The sequence below is a fragment of the Pelodiscus sinensis genome, chromosome 8 (genome assembly GCF_049634645.1).
Source record: "Pelodiscus sinensis isolate JC-2024 chromosome 8, ASM4963464v1, whole genome shotgun sequence".
NCBI classification, from domain to species: Eukaryota; Metazoa; Chordata; order Testudines; family Trionychidae; genus Pelodiscus; species Pelodiscus sinensis.
In genome coordinates, this window is record NC_134718.1 from 21418207 (window position 1) to 21433961 (window position 15755).

Here is a 15755-nt window from a genome sequence, read left to right on the forward strand (position 1 = left end):
AAGATAATGGCCAAAGGCTCTGCAATGACACTTGCCAACTCCCTCAGTGCCCTCGGATGCATCCGGGTCCATGGATTTGTGTATGTTTAGGCTTTTCTAAATAGTTCCTAACTTGTTCTTTCCCCAGCAAGGGCTGTCCACCTCCTTTCCATACTGTGTTGCCTAGTGCATTAGTCTGGGAGCTGACCTTGGCTCTGAAGACAGAGGCAAAGAAAGCATTGAGTACTTCAGGTTTTCCCACATCGTCTGTCACTAGGTTACCTCCCTCATCCAGTAAGGGCCCAACACCTTCTCTGATCACCTTCTTGTTGCTAACATGCCTGTAGAAACCTTTCTTGTTACCCTTCACATCTGTTGCTAGCTCTTGTTATGCCAAACTTAAAATGAGGAAAAAATAGAGAAAATGCCCTTTAAAAATTGTGAAGGTGCTGTTGTGGAAAGTCTGCAAAATCAGGATATCAGAGTTTCTGTAAATCCCATGAGTGCACACCACTTTTTTTAATTGTTTTCCATTAAAAAATCAAAAATCTAATTAGAACTAAAACATCTTATTCGAACTCAAAGTGTTTAATTTTTGTTAGCTCAGTGCAATTTGGCAGAGAATTCTTGGTGACTCCATCATTCCTCTTTGTGGAATATTTTCAAAACATGTAGAGATAAAATTTGTTTTCTCTTGTATTTGGTACATAGCAGCATCTAAGCATTTTAAATAGTATTTGATTTGTAAACTTTTTGTACTCAGTTGAAAATAAAGGATGTTATAATTCTGGGTACGTCTAGACTGCAAGCTTCTTTAGAAAGAGAGCATCCCCACCTCAAAACTGGATCAAAAAAGCAATCTGCTTTTTCAAAAGAGTGCTCTCTCAAAAGCCCTGATTGCTATTCACAGAATGGCCACCAGGGTACCTGTGCTTTTTTTGGCTGCCTCTTCTTTCGTAAAATGTCCCCGTTCTGCGTCCACACACACCTTTTTTTGAAAGCACTCTTCCTTGCTCTTCCTCGTAATTTGAGGTTTACCAGTGTTGGAAAACCCCCTGTGTTCTTTCGATTTATTTCAAAAGAACTCAATTGCAGTATGGACAGAGGTGAAATTTCTTCGAAAAGGCAGGTTTTTTCGAAAAAACAATGTAGTCTAGACATACCCTGACTGTGTAACATTTCTGGTGATAGAGGAAAGGTAGATTTAATCTGATGGTGTATCTGTTTCTCCTTTCCATTGAAAATATCAATGTCCATAGGTGTTGCAGAATGTTGCCTTTGTAAAGATGCAGTACTCGGTGTAATCATAGTAGTATGCATTACGAAACAGTGGATTTAGAAGTTCCTTGAGCAAGTTTAAATTCCACTATCAGAGAAAGGGCCATGCTACACTGAACAGGCATAGTCTCAGTTTTAAGAAAAAGGAGACAAGACAGGATCCAAACTCTGAAATCCAGGTCTAACACTTGGAAATTCAAGGTTTTGTTTGGTTTGAATCCATTTCTGTTTGTTTGGGAATATACGATGATGGTAGTTCATATTTCCAGACACCAGATAGTGTTACCTTTCTACATAAGGTGTCATTTTCAGTTAATGAACACTGAGGTTGGTTCCTAATCCCATTTTAACATCCATGAGCCAGATTCTTCATTGACCATTTTGACTGCATGTAAGTGTTTCAGAATTTAACTCCTTGGTAACTTATTGATGTACATCATTTTTCCTCATTTCACTGTTAATTAAAACCTCTTGGGGTCAATACTTACGTTTTTACATCCAAGCATTTTCAGTCTGATTAGGCAAAAACTTCAGTAGGGTGATACTCAGTATTGAATGCCTCCTAAATATGTAATATATATTTTGTGCATCTATTAACTGTTAGTAATGGCTCAAGGGAAGGAGTTTATGTCAATTTCAATGTTTTGTGTTGGGTTAGGTGACCAGTAACAATGTAGAGATCAAATAACCATGTTAATTGCATAATTAAGAGTGGGTAGGCCTCCACAGATTAGTTTCTGTGTGCTAGAAGCATAAACTGGCATATAAAAGACTGGTATCAAATGGCTACGAGTTTCCTATTGCTAGCATTTAACAAGAGAAACCTTGGTACAGTTTTGTTGCATGTCTACACTATAGTAGATTACTCCTGTGATACTGCAGATCAGTGGATAATCTTGCATTTTTAAAAACCTTGTGCATTACTAAGATATTATATAGCACAATAAATCATAAGTTAATGCTATTGAAACATATTGATATTAACATGCTGCAATAATTGTTCAACTGCAAACGGATTTGATTATCTAGTTCACCTCAAAACTTCAACATATCTAAAGTTCCCTTTTAAAAAAAAATAAACAAAAGCTTTTTCAGTTATTTAAATGCTTGATAGTGAAAGAGTAAATATGTTGTTAGATTTTTTCCCCCCATATCACTTGTTTACTGATCTTTATTTCTTTATTTAGATCCTCATATTAAAGTTTCTGGAAAAAAAGAAAATGTTAAAGAAGCTAAAGAGAAGATCATGTCCGTCTTAGACACAAAAGTAAGAAAATTAGTTTAAAAATGGAGACCTAAGCCTAAATCCTGTGTGCAGGCCCATTTTTCTATGCCATAGTGATGCTAAATTCTGGAGGACTTACAATAAATTTAAAAGGCAGAAGTTTTGATTAAAATTTTACATTAAAATTATATGGTTAGTATAACGTCCTTTGTGGAGTGGGGGTGTAGATACTGAATGCAGTACACTTCCATTTGAACCTGTTTTTTAGCTCTGCGCCATTCACATTTGGGGAAGGGTGAGATTTTCCTTATTCTGTTAGCTAAAAACTTAAACTGAGTTTTATCTTTAAAAAATTCAGTCAAACTCCACTTCAAGTAGTGGATTGTGTGGCCAATTATGTCGTAAGGGAGTGTGGAAAGCATGGCGTATTTTCCTAATTTTTAGATTTCAGCAATAAGTCATTGAGCATGAGGAATTTGAGTATAAAGGGGTTTGCTAAATAAATGGGTGGGGCTATGTTATATTCACAGATTTAAGTGTTTCACAATATTAGAAATTGGCAGATCATTCTGTCTGCATTCAGATATTATGGTGATCTAAACATTATATATGTAAATGTTTAGCTAGGTGTAGGACAAATGCTAATATAACAGAAAAACAGACCAAGAACTCAAAGCTTATTTGGAAAGTGGAGTTGATATTCAAAATGCAAGGTAGTGTTCAAAAGAAAAGTCTAAGGCAATCTCACTGAGTACAAAAGGAAGAGTCAATTTATTATTCAGGCTCAAAATGCACATATTCAGCAAGATAGTTTTGCCATCTTTACCTAAATACACTTTTTCTCCCTTATTTTCAATGCTGCTGCTAGCATTTCAAAGCTAGTAGTAAGACATATGCTATTAAGTATTGACTTCAAACTGATTGAGATCTCTCCAGTTTGTAGGGTAATTTTTAATTTTATGGAGGTAATCTCCTCTGCAAATCTTTTCAAAGATAATCTTCTCTTCTGTACGGAAATGTGCTTTAGGGCTGAAAATTCCATGATGGTCCAAGAGATAGCTAGATCAACTGGTACTCAGGGACTTTTAATTATGAAGGCCCAGGTCTTGCCACAGATACACTGGAGAGAACTGTGTACTCTGTTTAAAATTACAAGTCCAATTATCTCTGGCAATTTTAAAGTCCAAGCAGGCTTATAAAAGATAAATATAAATGCTGGATGATCATCATGTTAAATGTATAACTCGATGCCGGGGGGTTATCAGGAAGGCGAAAGCACAATTGGAATTGCGACTGGCTAAGGATGTGAAGGATAACAAGAACAGTTTCTACCGTCATGTTAACAAGAAGAAGGTGATCAGAGAGGATGTGGGGCCCCTACTGGATGAAGAAGGTAACCTAGTGACAGATGATGTGGGGAAAGCTGAAGTACTCAATGCTTTCTTTGCCTCTGTATTCACGGACAAGGTGGGCTCCCAGACTAATACGCTAAGTGATGCAGGATGGGATGAAGATGGACTGCCCTTGGTGGGTAAAGAACAGGTTAGGAACTATTTAGAACAGCTAAACATACACAAATCCATGGGTCCCGGACTTAATGCATCCGAGGGTACTGAGGGAGTTGGCAAATGTCATTGAGGACCCTTTGGACATTATCTTTGAAAAGTCGTGGAGATCGGGAGAAATCCCGGATGATTGGAAAAAGGCAAATGTAGTGCCCACCTTCAAAAAAGGGAAGAAGGACGATCCAGGGAACCATAGGCCGGTCAGTCTTATCTCGGTTCCTGGAAAAATCATGGAAGGGATCCTTAAGGAATCCATTTTGAGGCACTTGGATGAGAGGAAAGTGATTAGGAATAGTCAGCATGGATTCACAAAGGGAAAGTCGTGCCTGACCAATCTGATTAGCTTCTATGATGAGGTAACTGGCTCTGTGGATGTGGGAAAGTCAGTGGATGTAATGTATCTTGACTTTAGCAAGGCTTTTGATACAGTCTCCCACAGTATTCTTGCCAGCAAGTTAAGAGAATGTGGATTGGATAAATTGACAGTAAGATGGATAAAAAGATGGCTAGAAGGCCGGGCCCAGCGGGTAGTGATCAACAGCTCGATGTCAGGATGGAGGTCGGTTTCTAGCGGAGTGCCCCAAGGTTTGGTTCTAGGACCGGTTTTGTTCAATATCTTTATTAATGACCTGGATGAGGAGATGGATTGCACCCTCAGCAAGTTTGTGGATGACACTAAGCTAAGGGGAGAGGTAGATACGCTTGAGGGCAGAGTGACTTAGACAAATTGGAGGATTGGGCCACAAGAAATCTGATGAGGTTCAACAAGGACACGTGCAGAGTCCTGCACTTGGGATGGAAGAATGCCAAGCATAGTTAACTGGTCGGTCCCCAGCTTGTAAGTAGTAGTTCTGCAGAAAAGGACCTGGGGGTTATGGTGGATGAGAAACTGGATATGAGTCAACAGTGTGCCCTTGTAGCCAAGAAGGCTAATGGCATATTAGGTTGCATTAAGAGGAGCATTGCCAGCAGATCCAGAGATGTCATTATTCCCCTTTGTTCAGCTTTGGTGAGGCCACATCTGGAGTATTGTGTCCAGTTCTGCCCCCTCCTCCCTACAAAAAGGATGTGGACACATTGGAGAGGGTCCAGTGGAGGGCAACCAAAATGATTAGGGGGCTGGAGCATATGACTTATGAGGAGAGGCTGAGGAAGTTGGGTCTGTTTAGTCTGCAGAAGCGAAGAGTGAGGGGGGATTTGATAGCAGCCTTCAGTGAGGTTCCAGAGAGGATTGAGAGAGGCTGTTCTCAGTAGTGACAGATGGCAGAACAAGGAACAATGGTCTCAAGTTGTGGTGGGAGAGATCCAGGTTGAATATTAGAAAAAACTATTTTACCAGGAGGGTAATGAAGCACTGGAATGGGTTACCTAGGGAAGCAGTGGAGTCTCCATCCCTAGAGTTGTTTAAGTCTCGGCTTGACAAAGCCCTGGCTGAGTTGATTTAGTTGGGATTGGTGCTGCCTAGAGCAGGGGGCTGGACTTGATGACCTTCTGAGGTCTCTTCCAGCTCTATGATTCTATAATCATCAAGCTGGAAACTTTCCTTATGTTGGACCCATAAGAAATGGCACTCATTTTGAGTTGTAGTGACTATTCAGTGGGCTACCTTCTTACGCCTCAACACCAATGCAAATACGAGAATATATTTTGAAGTCACAAGTGTTCAAACAATGAGCTGATCTCGATGCATTTTTAGTTTTGTCTGTCATAACTATCAGATTTCTCAGCTCAGAAACTCCAGTTTTAGTGTACTTTGTTGATCTCATCAGTTCCTGGTGCCTTGATAAGTTTTGGGGGAGGCCTTGTATTGAAATTATGGGCTCCAGTGTTTAATTGCGTATGATGATGGTGGAGACGAACATGCAAGGAACCATATAGCAACGTAAGGAGAAAGGTTAGGGTATGGTGGGAAAAGGAGAGAGACTGCTTGCTGATCTAGAGATCAAACCTCAAATACATTAACTGAAATTTACATACTCACCACACATTCATTCTTCCATATAGCAGGGAAGCAGCAGGTGGGGACCTACTTGGGAGACAAGGAGTTCCTCATATTGCCTGGAGAGCAGGAAAAGGAATATAAATTGGAGGCAGGGAGACTTGTGTGTATGGTTGTACGTAAGTTACAATTTGTCAGATCTGTAAGAAATAGCTGTTCTAATATTTTGAGTAAAAGAGAAATTGGGAAATACCCCTTTTGAGAATTGGCCAATCGGCCTGTCGAGCTGTTTCATGTAGGTAGTTTGTTAGCACATTGCATCTTTCTATAGCGCAGTGTACTGCATGTTTGTGGCAAAGGGTCAATTTTAGTTTGTTGAACATTAGGGACACTTTAACCTGCTATGAAATGAGTGTTGTACTGTTAGGGATTCTCCTTACCTTGAGTTTAGCTTCCTTTTTCCTGCTCCCCAAGCCAAATGGATAATCCTGATGCCCCAATATACGTTTTACAGTGGTCTAGCTACACAGAAAGTCCCAGAAAACAATTGTTTTTTAAATTATTTTTTTAAACCGTGAGTTTATTATTTTGTTATATTCTATTTTTTAAATGTTGGTTTTAATAGTCTGAACCACAAGTACTGAAGCTAGATCCTGTATGAGGCCATACATTTCTGAAATCTCCCTCGCCACATCAGATTTGCACACTTCTTAATATGAGCCTCTCCTGTGCAGTGGCTGTCATTACTGCCTAGCTGTATGGTGACCTAGTGATCACCAAACTGAGGTCATTCTATATAATTAAACCATTCCTTATAGTTAACAAGGCCAAATTGTTTTCATCAAACTACTTTGTGCAGATTTGTATTTAAAATGGCAGAGTTGTAGATCCAACCCCCCAAAAACCCACCCCCTCACATTATTGAGAATCCTGAAATATGAAAGTTATGGTCATAAGAGAATTAAAATAGTTTTTCTAGCTCTTTATTTGAAAGTTTGAAAACTCAACTGCATCTTATTTTGAGTAAACTAAAACGCCTCGGTACTTCTGTTGATATTTCTTAACCTAGTGCAACTCTCATTGACCATTCTTTAAAAAGTGTTTCGTGAACCTGATGGCACAGGAATCAAATGTATTTAATTCCACGCTGATTTCCTTATCAGAAAGAAATTATTCATGGTTTAGCAATTAAACAAATCTTAATTGACAACATTGACAACTGTCTTAATTGAGGATAAGCCGTTTTTAAAATATTCTGATGACCTCTTTATATGTATAGTTATATAAATATAATTTAATACAAAATACTGATGCTAATCTCTTCCATTCTGAAGACTCCAATAATAAATAGATGTTTTGACCCTTAGAGTAATCGAGTCACCCTGAAGATGGATGTTTCACATACAGAACATTCTCATGTGATTGGCAAAGGTGGCAATAACATTAAAAAAGTGATGGAAGAAACAGGTTGTCACATCCATTTTCCAGACTCAAATAGGAATAACCAAGCTGAAAAGAGTAACCAAGTAAGTATTTCTTATTGTATGTATATTTTCAAGTATATATGCCTAGAGAATTGTTATGGTGGGGCTCTGTCTGCTGGAGCTGTACCTTCAGACCAGAAGTCAGCAACCTTTTCAAAACAGAGCCAAACTACATAAAAATTCAGAACAAGTGGTCAAAAAAATCTGTACGAGAATGACCATTTGCATGACTGAAAATATACAACTTAATATTTTTGATAATCGACATAATGATTACTAATAGCACAAATAAAACATTTTACTCACAGACTTTATTTAAAGATACTTGTACTGCTGCATCCGTTTGCACATTTCTTTGAAGTTTACATTATAACTGGTCAAATCCAGCTTTATGTGCACATTCAGGCTGCAGGAAGGGTGGGGAGAAGGCATGTAGCTGATAAAATTAACCAATAAGCCCAGGCTAATTATATAGTTGACTACACAGTGATATCCCTAGTCATTATAGTATACTAATAATTTGTTCGGGCATTTTTTAAGACCTGTAAATAACTACAATAGAAACTATGGTTCCATATCAACCTTAAGATCTACAGAATAGTAATTGCAAAGTTAGTTCTGAATGGCTATTACGGTTTCTTCAGTTGCTTATTTGAAATTTTCAGAATGTTGTAGATTTGTGGCATAAAAATCAATATATAAAAATAGCCCTTTACTGGAGGGATTCAGTTTTCAACTACTGTTTTAGAAAATACCTCAGATGCCAACCGAAATATAATACATATACAAATAACAAATACTTGGAGACTTTTTCAGTTACTTTATATGAAAACTTAATACTGTGCTGTCTGTGTCCTGACTTTTCCAGGTATCTATTGCAGGCCAGCCAGCTGGAGTGGAATCTGCCAGAATTAGAATACGGGTAACTGTATTTCACTAGCTCCCATGCATCTCAAAGACATTGGAGGTAGAAGAAGTCAGGGGATAAGGGTGGAAAATTATCGTTCAGTTCCAAGTATTAACCAGCTCTGTGTTGTGATCTCTATGCATATTGTAAATCCCAAAATTGCAAGAAAATAATATCAGCTATATTCACAATGAATATTAATTTGTTTTCATTATTTTAATTATCTGATTTTAAACAATAATGCAAAATATGCATAAAGGACTCATGAGTTCTGTATGTGTATGTTTTGAGAATGTTGGCATCCATCTGGATGAAATACAAAACACTGAAGTGACCTATGTTTAGTCACCTTATGCATCTAAACCAATTTAAAGCCTGAATTTAGTGTCATCTATATTAACTAGATTTAATCTTGCAGTCCTTATACTAAAAATGATTTAGTTGGGGTTGGTCCTACCTTGTGCAGGGAGTTGGACTAGATTATCTCTGAGGTCTCTTTGAACCCTAATACTTTATGATTCTATCATTAAGAACAATGTGGTAAATTCGCCCTCTGCCGACTACTTTAAAATTCAAGTTAATTGATTGAATTTTAATTGCTATATACAGTAAGTGTAATTAACGTGGTACACTGTAGCAAAATAAAAGTTCCACCAACACATTCTGCACTGATTTCCTCCTTCATAACAATGTCTTCTGATTTTTTATGAATCTCTCACAATTGTGTGTAAATGGGCACTGTATGTTAAACCTTATGATATTATGAACATTTTAATGTTCTGTACTTTTATATACATTAAGGCTGCATGTTTGTTGTGACATAAACTATGACTTATAGGACCTTTCCCTGAAAGTCATTAATTTTATAATCCCAGCCATCCCACTATGGAGCAAGATCCCTGCATGAATTTCTAGAAAAGTAGTTCAACATATAGTATGTAGGAATAGAAGAGTGTGGGAATGTGACATGTTGTTTTTGCTTGGGGATTTTTTTCCCCACATTTATTTGCAAAAAATCTCTCTGGCTTCTTGCAGTTTTTTTTTCTAACAACGTATGACATTCCCACTTTTTTCCCTGCAGGGTAATGAGGTTTTATTTTCTATTTGCTTGTTATAGCAAACAACTTGCCTTGGATTATGTCAACAAACTGACTTTTCTGTAAAGGAAGTTCATGGAGATTGTAGATAGTCTAAATGTTATCCCAGCAGAAGATAGAAAGTTCTAAAGCGTTATTAAAGTAGTGGTAGCCTGAGTAAATGTTATAGTGCTTTCAATACATGCTATGCTTTTTCTCAATCTAGGAACTGCTTCCTTTGGTACTTATGTTTGAATTACCCATAGCTGGAATTCTCCAACCCATTCCAGATCCTAATTCTCCCACAATTCAGCATATATCACAGACTTATAACATTTCAGTTTCCTTTAAACAACGTTCTCGAATGTACGGCGCTACTGTCATTGTCAGAGGGTCACAGAATAATATTAGTGCCGTGAAGGTAATACATTTAAAGAAAGCTATTTCAGATGTTCTGAGTGTATTAAACTAGGGTGACCATATCTCCCCATGCCAAATATAGAATAGCAAGTGGGAGGGGCAGCTGATGCTTGGGGCTTCATCCTTGCAGTGGTCAAGGGGTGCTGCTGACACTCCAGGGAAAGAGTAGTCACCTGCGCTCGGGGCCCAAGCTCCACAGGGCATGGGGAGGGGTGCTGCTTACACTCTGGGGGGAGGGGAGCTGCCAGTGCTCCAGCCCACACGGGATGGGGAGAGGGGAGCTGCCAGCACTCAGGGCTCCAGCCCCAGAGTAGTTGGGGCAGGAGCCACCAGCCCAGTGGCTTCCGTGGCTCCAAATGCCGGCGGCTCCTGGCCGACCCTGCCCAATTGCAGGGATGAAGTTCAGCCCCATAGCATGCAGGATGGGGAGGGGAGAGGAGCCGCCAATGCTGGAGCTTCAGTGGCTGAAGCCCTGAGCACTGGCAGTTCCTCCCCTGCTACAGGGGAAATACAGGAAAATGGGCCCATTTAAAAAAAAAAAAAAAAAAGTCAGGATGCTGTAACAGCTCTTAAATATGGGACTGTCCCAGGACAAATGGGACAGATGGTCACCCTAGTTAAAACTTAGTTGCTTAAGTGGTGTCTTGTTGCACAGATCTGCTGGGGAAGGGCTGATAAAACAGGATTTGTGTGTGTACAAAAAAATGTCAGTGTGAAACTTAATTTTATATGTTTACTAAAGTTTAAATTTTAAAAGTCTCAGAGGGATAGTTGTGTTAGTCTGTAACCTAAAAAATGAGAGGTCCTGTAGCACCTTAGAGACGAAAAATGTTATATAGTATCATGAGCTCCCATGAGCATAACCTACTTCTTTGGATGAGTGGAGCAAGAGGCCTCCACTTGCTCCATTCATCTGAAGAAGTGGGCTATGCCCACAAAAGTTCATGATCCTATATACAAATTGTTAGTGTCTTAGGTGCTACAGGACCCTTCATTGTTTTTAAGCTTTTTTAATCTGTTAGGGTATGTCTACACTACCCCCCTAGTTCAAACTAGGGGGGTAATGTATGCATACCGAACTTGCTAATGAAGCCCGGGATTTGAATTTCCCGGGCTTCATTAGCATAAAGCCGGCTCCGCCATTTTTAAAAGCCGGCTTGTTCGAACCCCGTGCCGCGCGGCTACACGCGGCACGGGCTAGATAGTTCGAACTACGTAGTTATTCCGAACTATCTGTACGCCTCGTGGAACGAGGCGTACAGATAGTTCGGAATAACTACGTAGTTCGAACTATCTAGCCCGTGCCGCGTGTAGCCGCGCGGCACGGGGTTCGAACAAGCCGGCTTTTAAAAATGGCGGAGCCGGCTTTATGCTAATGAAGCCCGGGAAATTCAAATCCCGGGCTTCATTAGCAAGTTCGGTATGCATACATTACCCCGCTAGTTCGAACTAGGGGGGTAGTGTAGACATACCCTTATAGACTTTAGGCAGGCACTCTGGTAAATGATTAATAATATCACAAAATAAAAATGAAAAACAGCTATACCAGAGCAAGAGGCCAATCTTACCTAACTCCAAAAGCAGCAAATAAGCAAAAAATATAAACAATGAACAAACCAAACCCTAACCACCTGAGCCCTCCCCAAATGCTCAAAAGGTTAACAAATTTGGGCTATTTCATGCAGAGGGGGAAACAGTTAATTCCCAGTTTAAGGGGCTGGTTACTCAGTACGTGCTGCTGACTACCTCTTAAGCAAAAAGCAAAGGATCTCTGGTTTGAGTATTTCTGTGGATGACAGCTTTGGCAGCATGACATAGGGAGAGAAAATTAGGATGTTCAATGACAAATAGTGCTCCCAGAGACCCATTCTGACTATCCTATTATATTTATATTGTACATATTTCTTTTTAATCGTGGATACATTTTCCTCTGTCTCTTTATGTCTGAAAGTTTTAACTTATTTAATAAATACTATTTATATTTAATAAATATTATTTGATGATTATGTTTATTATATGTTACATTAGTTGGCACGGTTGGGGGGGAGGTGGGGGATTTTTTGGGTTTTTTTGGTTTTGGTTTGTTTGCTGGACATGATTGCAGACTAGCCACAAAGAGTAACCAGGAAGGGCAAGAAGTCATACCTGTGCATATGGTGTCAAGTAATAGGTCCCAAGTCAATTAGGGCTTTATAGGCCAAAATGAGGATCAAATCTTACAACTGGATTTGTTCACATATGCTCCTCTTGGCTTCAGTGTGGTTGCATGTGGGCACAGGTTCCACCGATGTGGCACCAGGGGCAGGATTGAGTCCAAGACATTACAGGCCAGATTTTCAAATGTATTTAGGGGCCTGGGATACAGATGGGAGCTCAGTAGCATTTTCCAAAGTACCTAACTCCCTTTGATTTCAGTGGCCAAAAATCCTGAAAACTGTACTTTGTGAACACAGGTCAAGTTATGTAAAGTCCAGTTCCTTGTGAATTAAAAACAAAATTATATATTTTGTTTTTTTACATTAGTAAAACCTCCTTACTTATTCTGGAATGTGAAATGTGTGGTGACTAAAGCAAATGTAATCTGCTTACTTTGTATCCATTGCCTTGTGGTTTGGTTGTTTCTGTGTAATGTGTTCTCTCTCATTTGTCTGCATAGGAAGGAACAGCAATGCTTCTGGAACACTTGGCTGGCAGTCTGGCCTCTGCAATCCCTGTGAGCACACAGCTAGATATCGCAGCACAGCATCATCTCTTTATGATGGGTCGAAATGGCAGTAACATCAAACACATCATGCAGAGAACTGGTGCTCAGATCCACTTCCCTGACCCCAGTAACCCACAAAAGAAATCCACTGTCTACCTCCAGGGCACTATTGAGTCAGTCTGTCTTGCCAGACAATATCTCATGGTAAATATTTTAGTGATATTTGTATAAAAAATGTCAAACAATTAAAAGAAAATACCCAGGTGGTCTGCAGGTGATAAGCTTTCTACTCTGTGGCAGGAGCTATAGTTATAGCTAGAACTCTTGGGGCTGCTGAAAGCAGACATGTGGGGAGAGCCCTTTCTGGAGCTAGAACACTCTAGCTAGAGGAGGGAACCCAGCAGCCCTGTGAACCAGTCAGTCTCCCTGTGATGAAGCAAAAAAAATCAACAATGGTCTTGTAGCACCTTTGGAGACTAACAAAAATATATAAATAATATCATGAGCTTTTGTGGGCACAACCCACTTCAGATGACAAATATGGAGCAAGGGGCCTAGATTTTGAAATATAAAGCAGAAAAAGAGGAAAGGGAAAAGAAAGGTATGGAACTGTTAAAGTGTCCATGCTACATGAGGCTCATCGAGTAGACTGTAAGTGCCTGATACTTAGTCTTTGATGTCATTTGGGTGTTGAATATAATGGCCATTCCAGTTCATGACTTTATTCAAACTGTGCAAGATATTATCAAATTTGCATTTGAATGCTAGTCCCACAGATTCTCTCTTGATTCCTGAAATTGTTTTGTAAGAGAATAGCCACCTTTAAATCCATTAATGAGTGTTCTGGCAAGTTAAAATGTTCTCCCACAGGTTTCTATGTGTTACCGCTTTGAATATCTGATTTGTGTCCATTAATCCTTTGTTGAAGAGACTGTCCAGTTTGGCCATTATACATGGTGGAGGGGTATTGCTGTCATAAAGCAGTTTAATGAAACTGACATTGTTAATTGCCTGTTTTTTTTTTCAGGAACACAATATTTCAATGTGTTTTATGCAGAATTATTGGGGATCTCTGGATTTCCTTCACCAGGAAACTTGCTTTTGTTCCAAATCAGAACAAAAGCAATATTGTGAATAAGAATATCCCTTGGGAACCAAATCTCTCTGAGCTTTGGCCAGTTCTAATTATCAATACTATTTTTAACAAAACTAACCATAAGTATCAACATGGACATTAGGTTAGGTGTTTAATAACAAATTATTATTTCTGCATGAGGCATATTTGTGTTTCACCTCACTGAAAACAAAATGGACTCGATTTTTTTAAAATGAAATAACTGATTCAACTAGTCACATCATCGCAATCTTAATGTTTTTAAGCTTTACACTTAATTACAGTTGTTACTAGTGAGTGTTTTAAGGCTTAACTTCAAGCACTTTGTAGTAAAAATAATCTTTAGTATAGTGTTCTTTATACATTAGTCATTCTTTCTGAGTTTAATAGAGGCTTTTTAGGGGGATATGGAGCATGATCTAGAGCTATGACTAGGTGTATTATGTTAGGAGTTGGATTATATCTCATGTAACAAAGAAAATCATATTATCAAGACTAGTTACAGAAATGTGGGAATATCACTTGTAGATGTAAGCTCTTCGTTTTAGTTCAATATATACAATATGTGAATAAAAATAAAAAATGAACTCTGAAATTTTTTTGATAGAAACTTAAGTATTGTACCGTTTTTAACTCTTCTCCCTTCCTTTATCACCCCGACATGCATACTCCAGTCAGCAATGACAGAGAGAATGGCCAGAAAGAGAGCATAAGTGTAGGTGTGTACATGGCTCTCTATATTACAAATACAATGTGCGAAGAGTGACTGTAGACATATAATTTATTCCTGAATTGACATTCTTATAAATATTGAGAGAGAGTTATTCTATGTATAGCATCAGTGAACTTCGAAGAATGCTGCTCCCATTGTCATTCAAGCACAAGAAAATAGAGGAGACAGTAATGCCCTAAAACACTACATAACATATAGTATAAATACCCTTTGCTACCTGGAAGAAAGAAAGATCAGAAACTATTGAAAGGTTTTTAGAATATTGCAAAATTCAGTTTCCTGGTAGTAAAGCTGGTAATTTCTGTAATGCTGAGTTACCAGTATGCTGACCTAAACTGAAAAACTAGCTGAGATTTAGTCTGTCCAACCTGGCATTGTTCCTCATATTTTAAACATTTACTCCCATTTCTATTTTATACCTATAACATTGTTTTTAAAAGCAAGTTTTACATTACAAACATCCATTCATCTTTTATATAGTCAAGTTTCTGTATTTGCTAGATAAGACAAAATTGAACATGGAACATTGAACATTTTAAATTGGAAAAACTGAGTGTGTGTATTACAGGTATTTACTAATGTAAAAGCTTTTAACTACTTTATGCCATGAGTGTGGCCGAATTGCCTGTGTTCCATAAAATTTATTTACAGCCACCTGTCCTGGCTCTCAGAGTTCTGTGCTATTGTTTAGCTCTAATTTACTCCTAAATGTCTACTAAAATCCCAGGTCATGTCTAAACTAGGAAATTATTTTGAATTTACTAAAATCAATTTATGGACTCCCAGTTTAACAAATTGGAACTTCCATGTCTTTGCGATAGGGAAGCATCAAAATTAGTCTGAGGAATTTCTGTTAACGTGGAATTTCTGTTAACGTGAACCTCTGATACAGAGCCCCAGGAAGTGCTCTGGGGAGCTGCAGGAGGCTCCCAGAGGCCAATTAGTTCGAATTAGGGCATTGGAGCATCCATACTAAAGTTTTTTCAGACTTACATGTTTGGTATTAGCATTATTCCTCATGAATACCAGGAGTACAGAGTTTGAATTCCACGGCCCCTTATTCTGGGAATAAGTGTGGATGCATGGCTTACATATTCAAACTTGAGTGGAGGGGGTTATTTAGGACTAAAGGTACGTCTACACTGCAGCGCTAATTCGAACTAACTTAGTTCCAATTAGTTAATTCGAACTAAGCTAATTCGAACTAACGCATCTAGAACTAAAAACTAGTTCGAATTAGTGTTTTGCTAATTCAAACTAGCTGATTTTTGCTAATTCCACACTGATTGGACGCAGGGGGGCATTTAAGGGCAGCTGAAACCGGTTCTGGC

At 38.7% G+C, this 15755-nt stretch overlaps 1 protein-coding gene across 2 annotated transcripts in view; it reads left to right on the forward strand.

Annotated features, from left to right (window-relative positions):
* Window positions 1-15755, forward strand: part of BICC1 (BicC family RNA binding protein 1) — a 241577-nt gene that overhangs the window by 187926 nt on the left and 37896 nt on the right. For both annotated transcript variants that reach the window (XM_075934848.1, XM_075934849.1), the window contains 5 exons: window positions 2445-2524; window positions 7354-7512; window positions 8339-8392; window positions 9680-9874; window positions 12530-12781. In XM_075934848.1, coding sequence (XP_075790963.1) covers window positions 2445-2524; window positions 7354-7512; window positions 8339-8392; window positions 9680-9874; window positions 12530-12781 — 740 coding nt within the window. The remainder of the gene's footprint in view (window positions 1-2444; window positions 2525-7353; window positions 7513-8338; window positions 8393-9679; window positions 9875-12529; window positions 12782-15755) is intronic.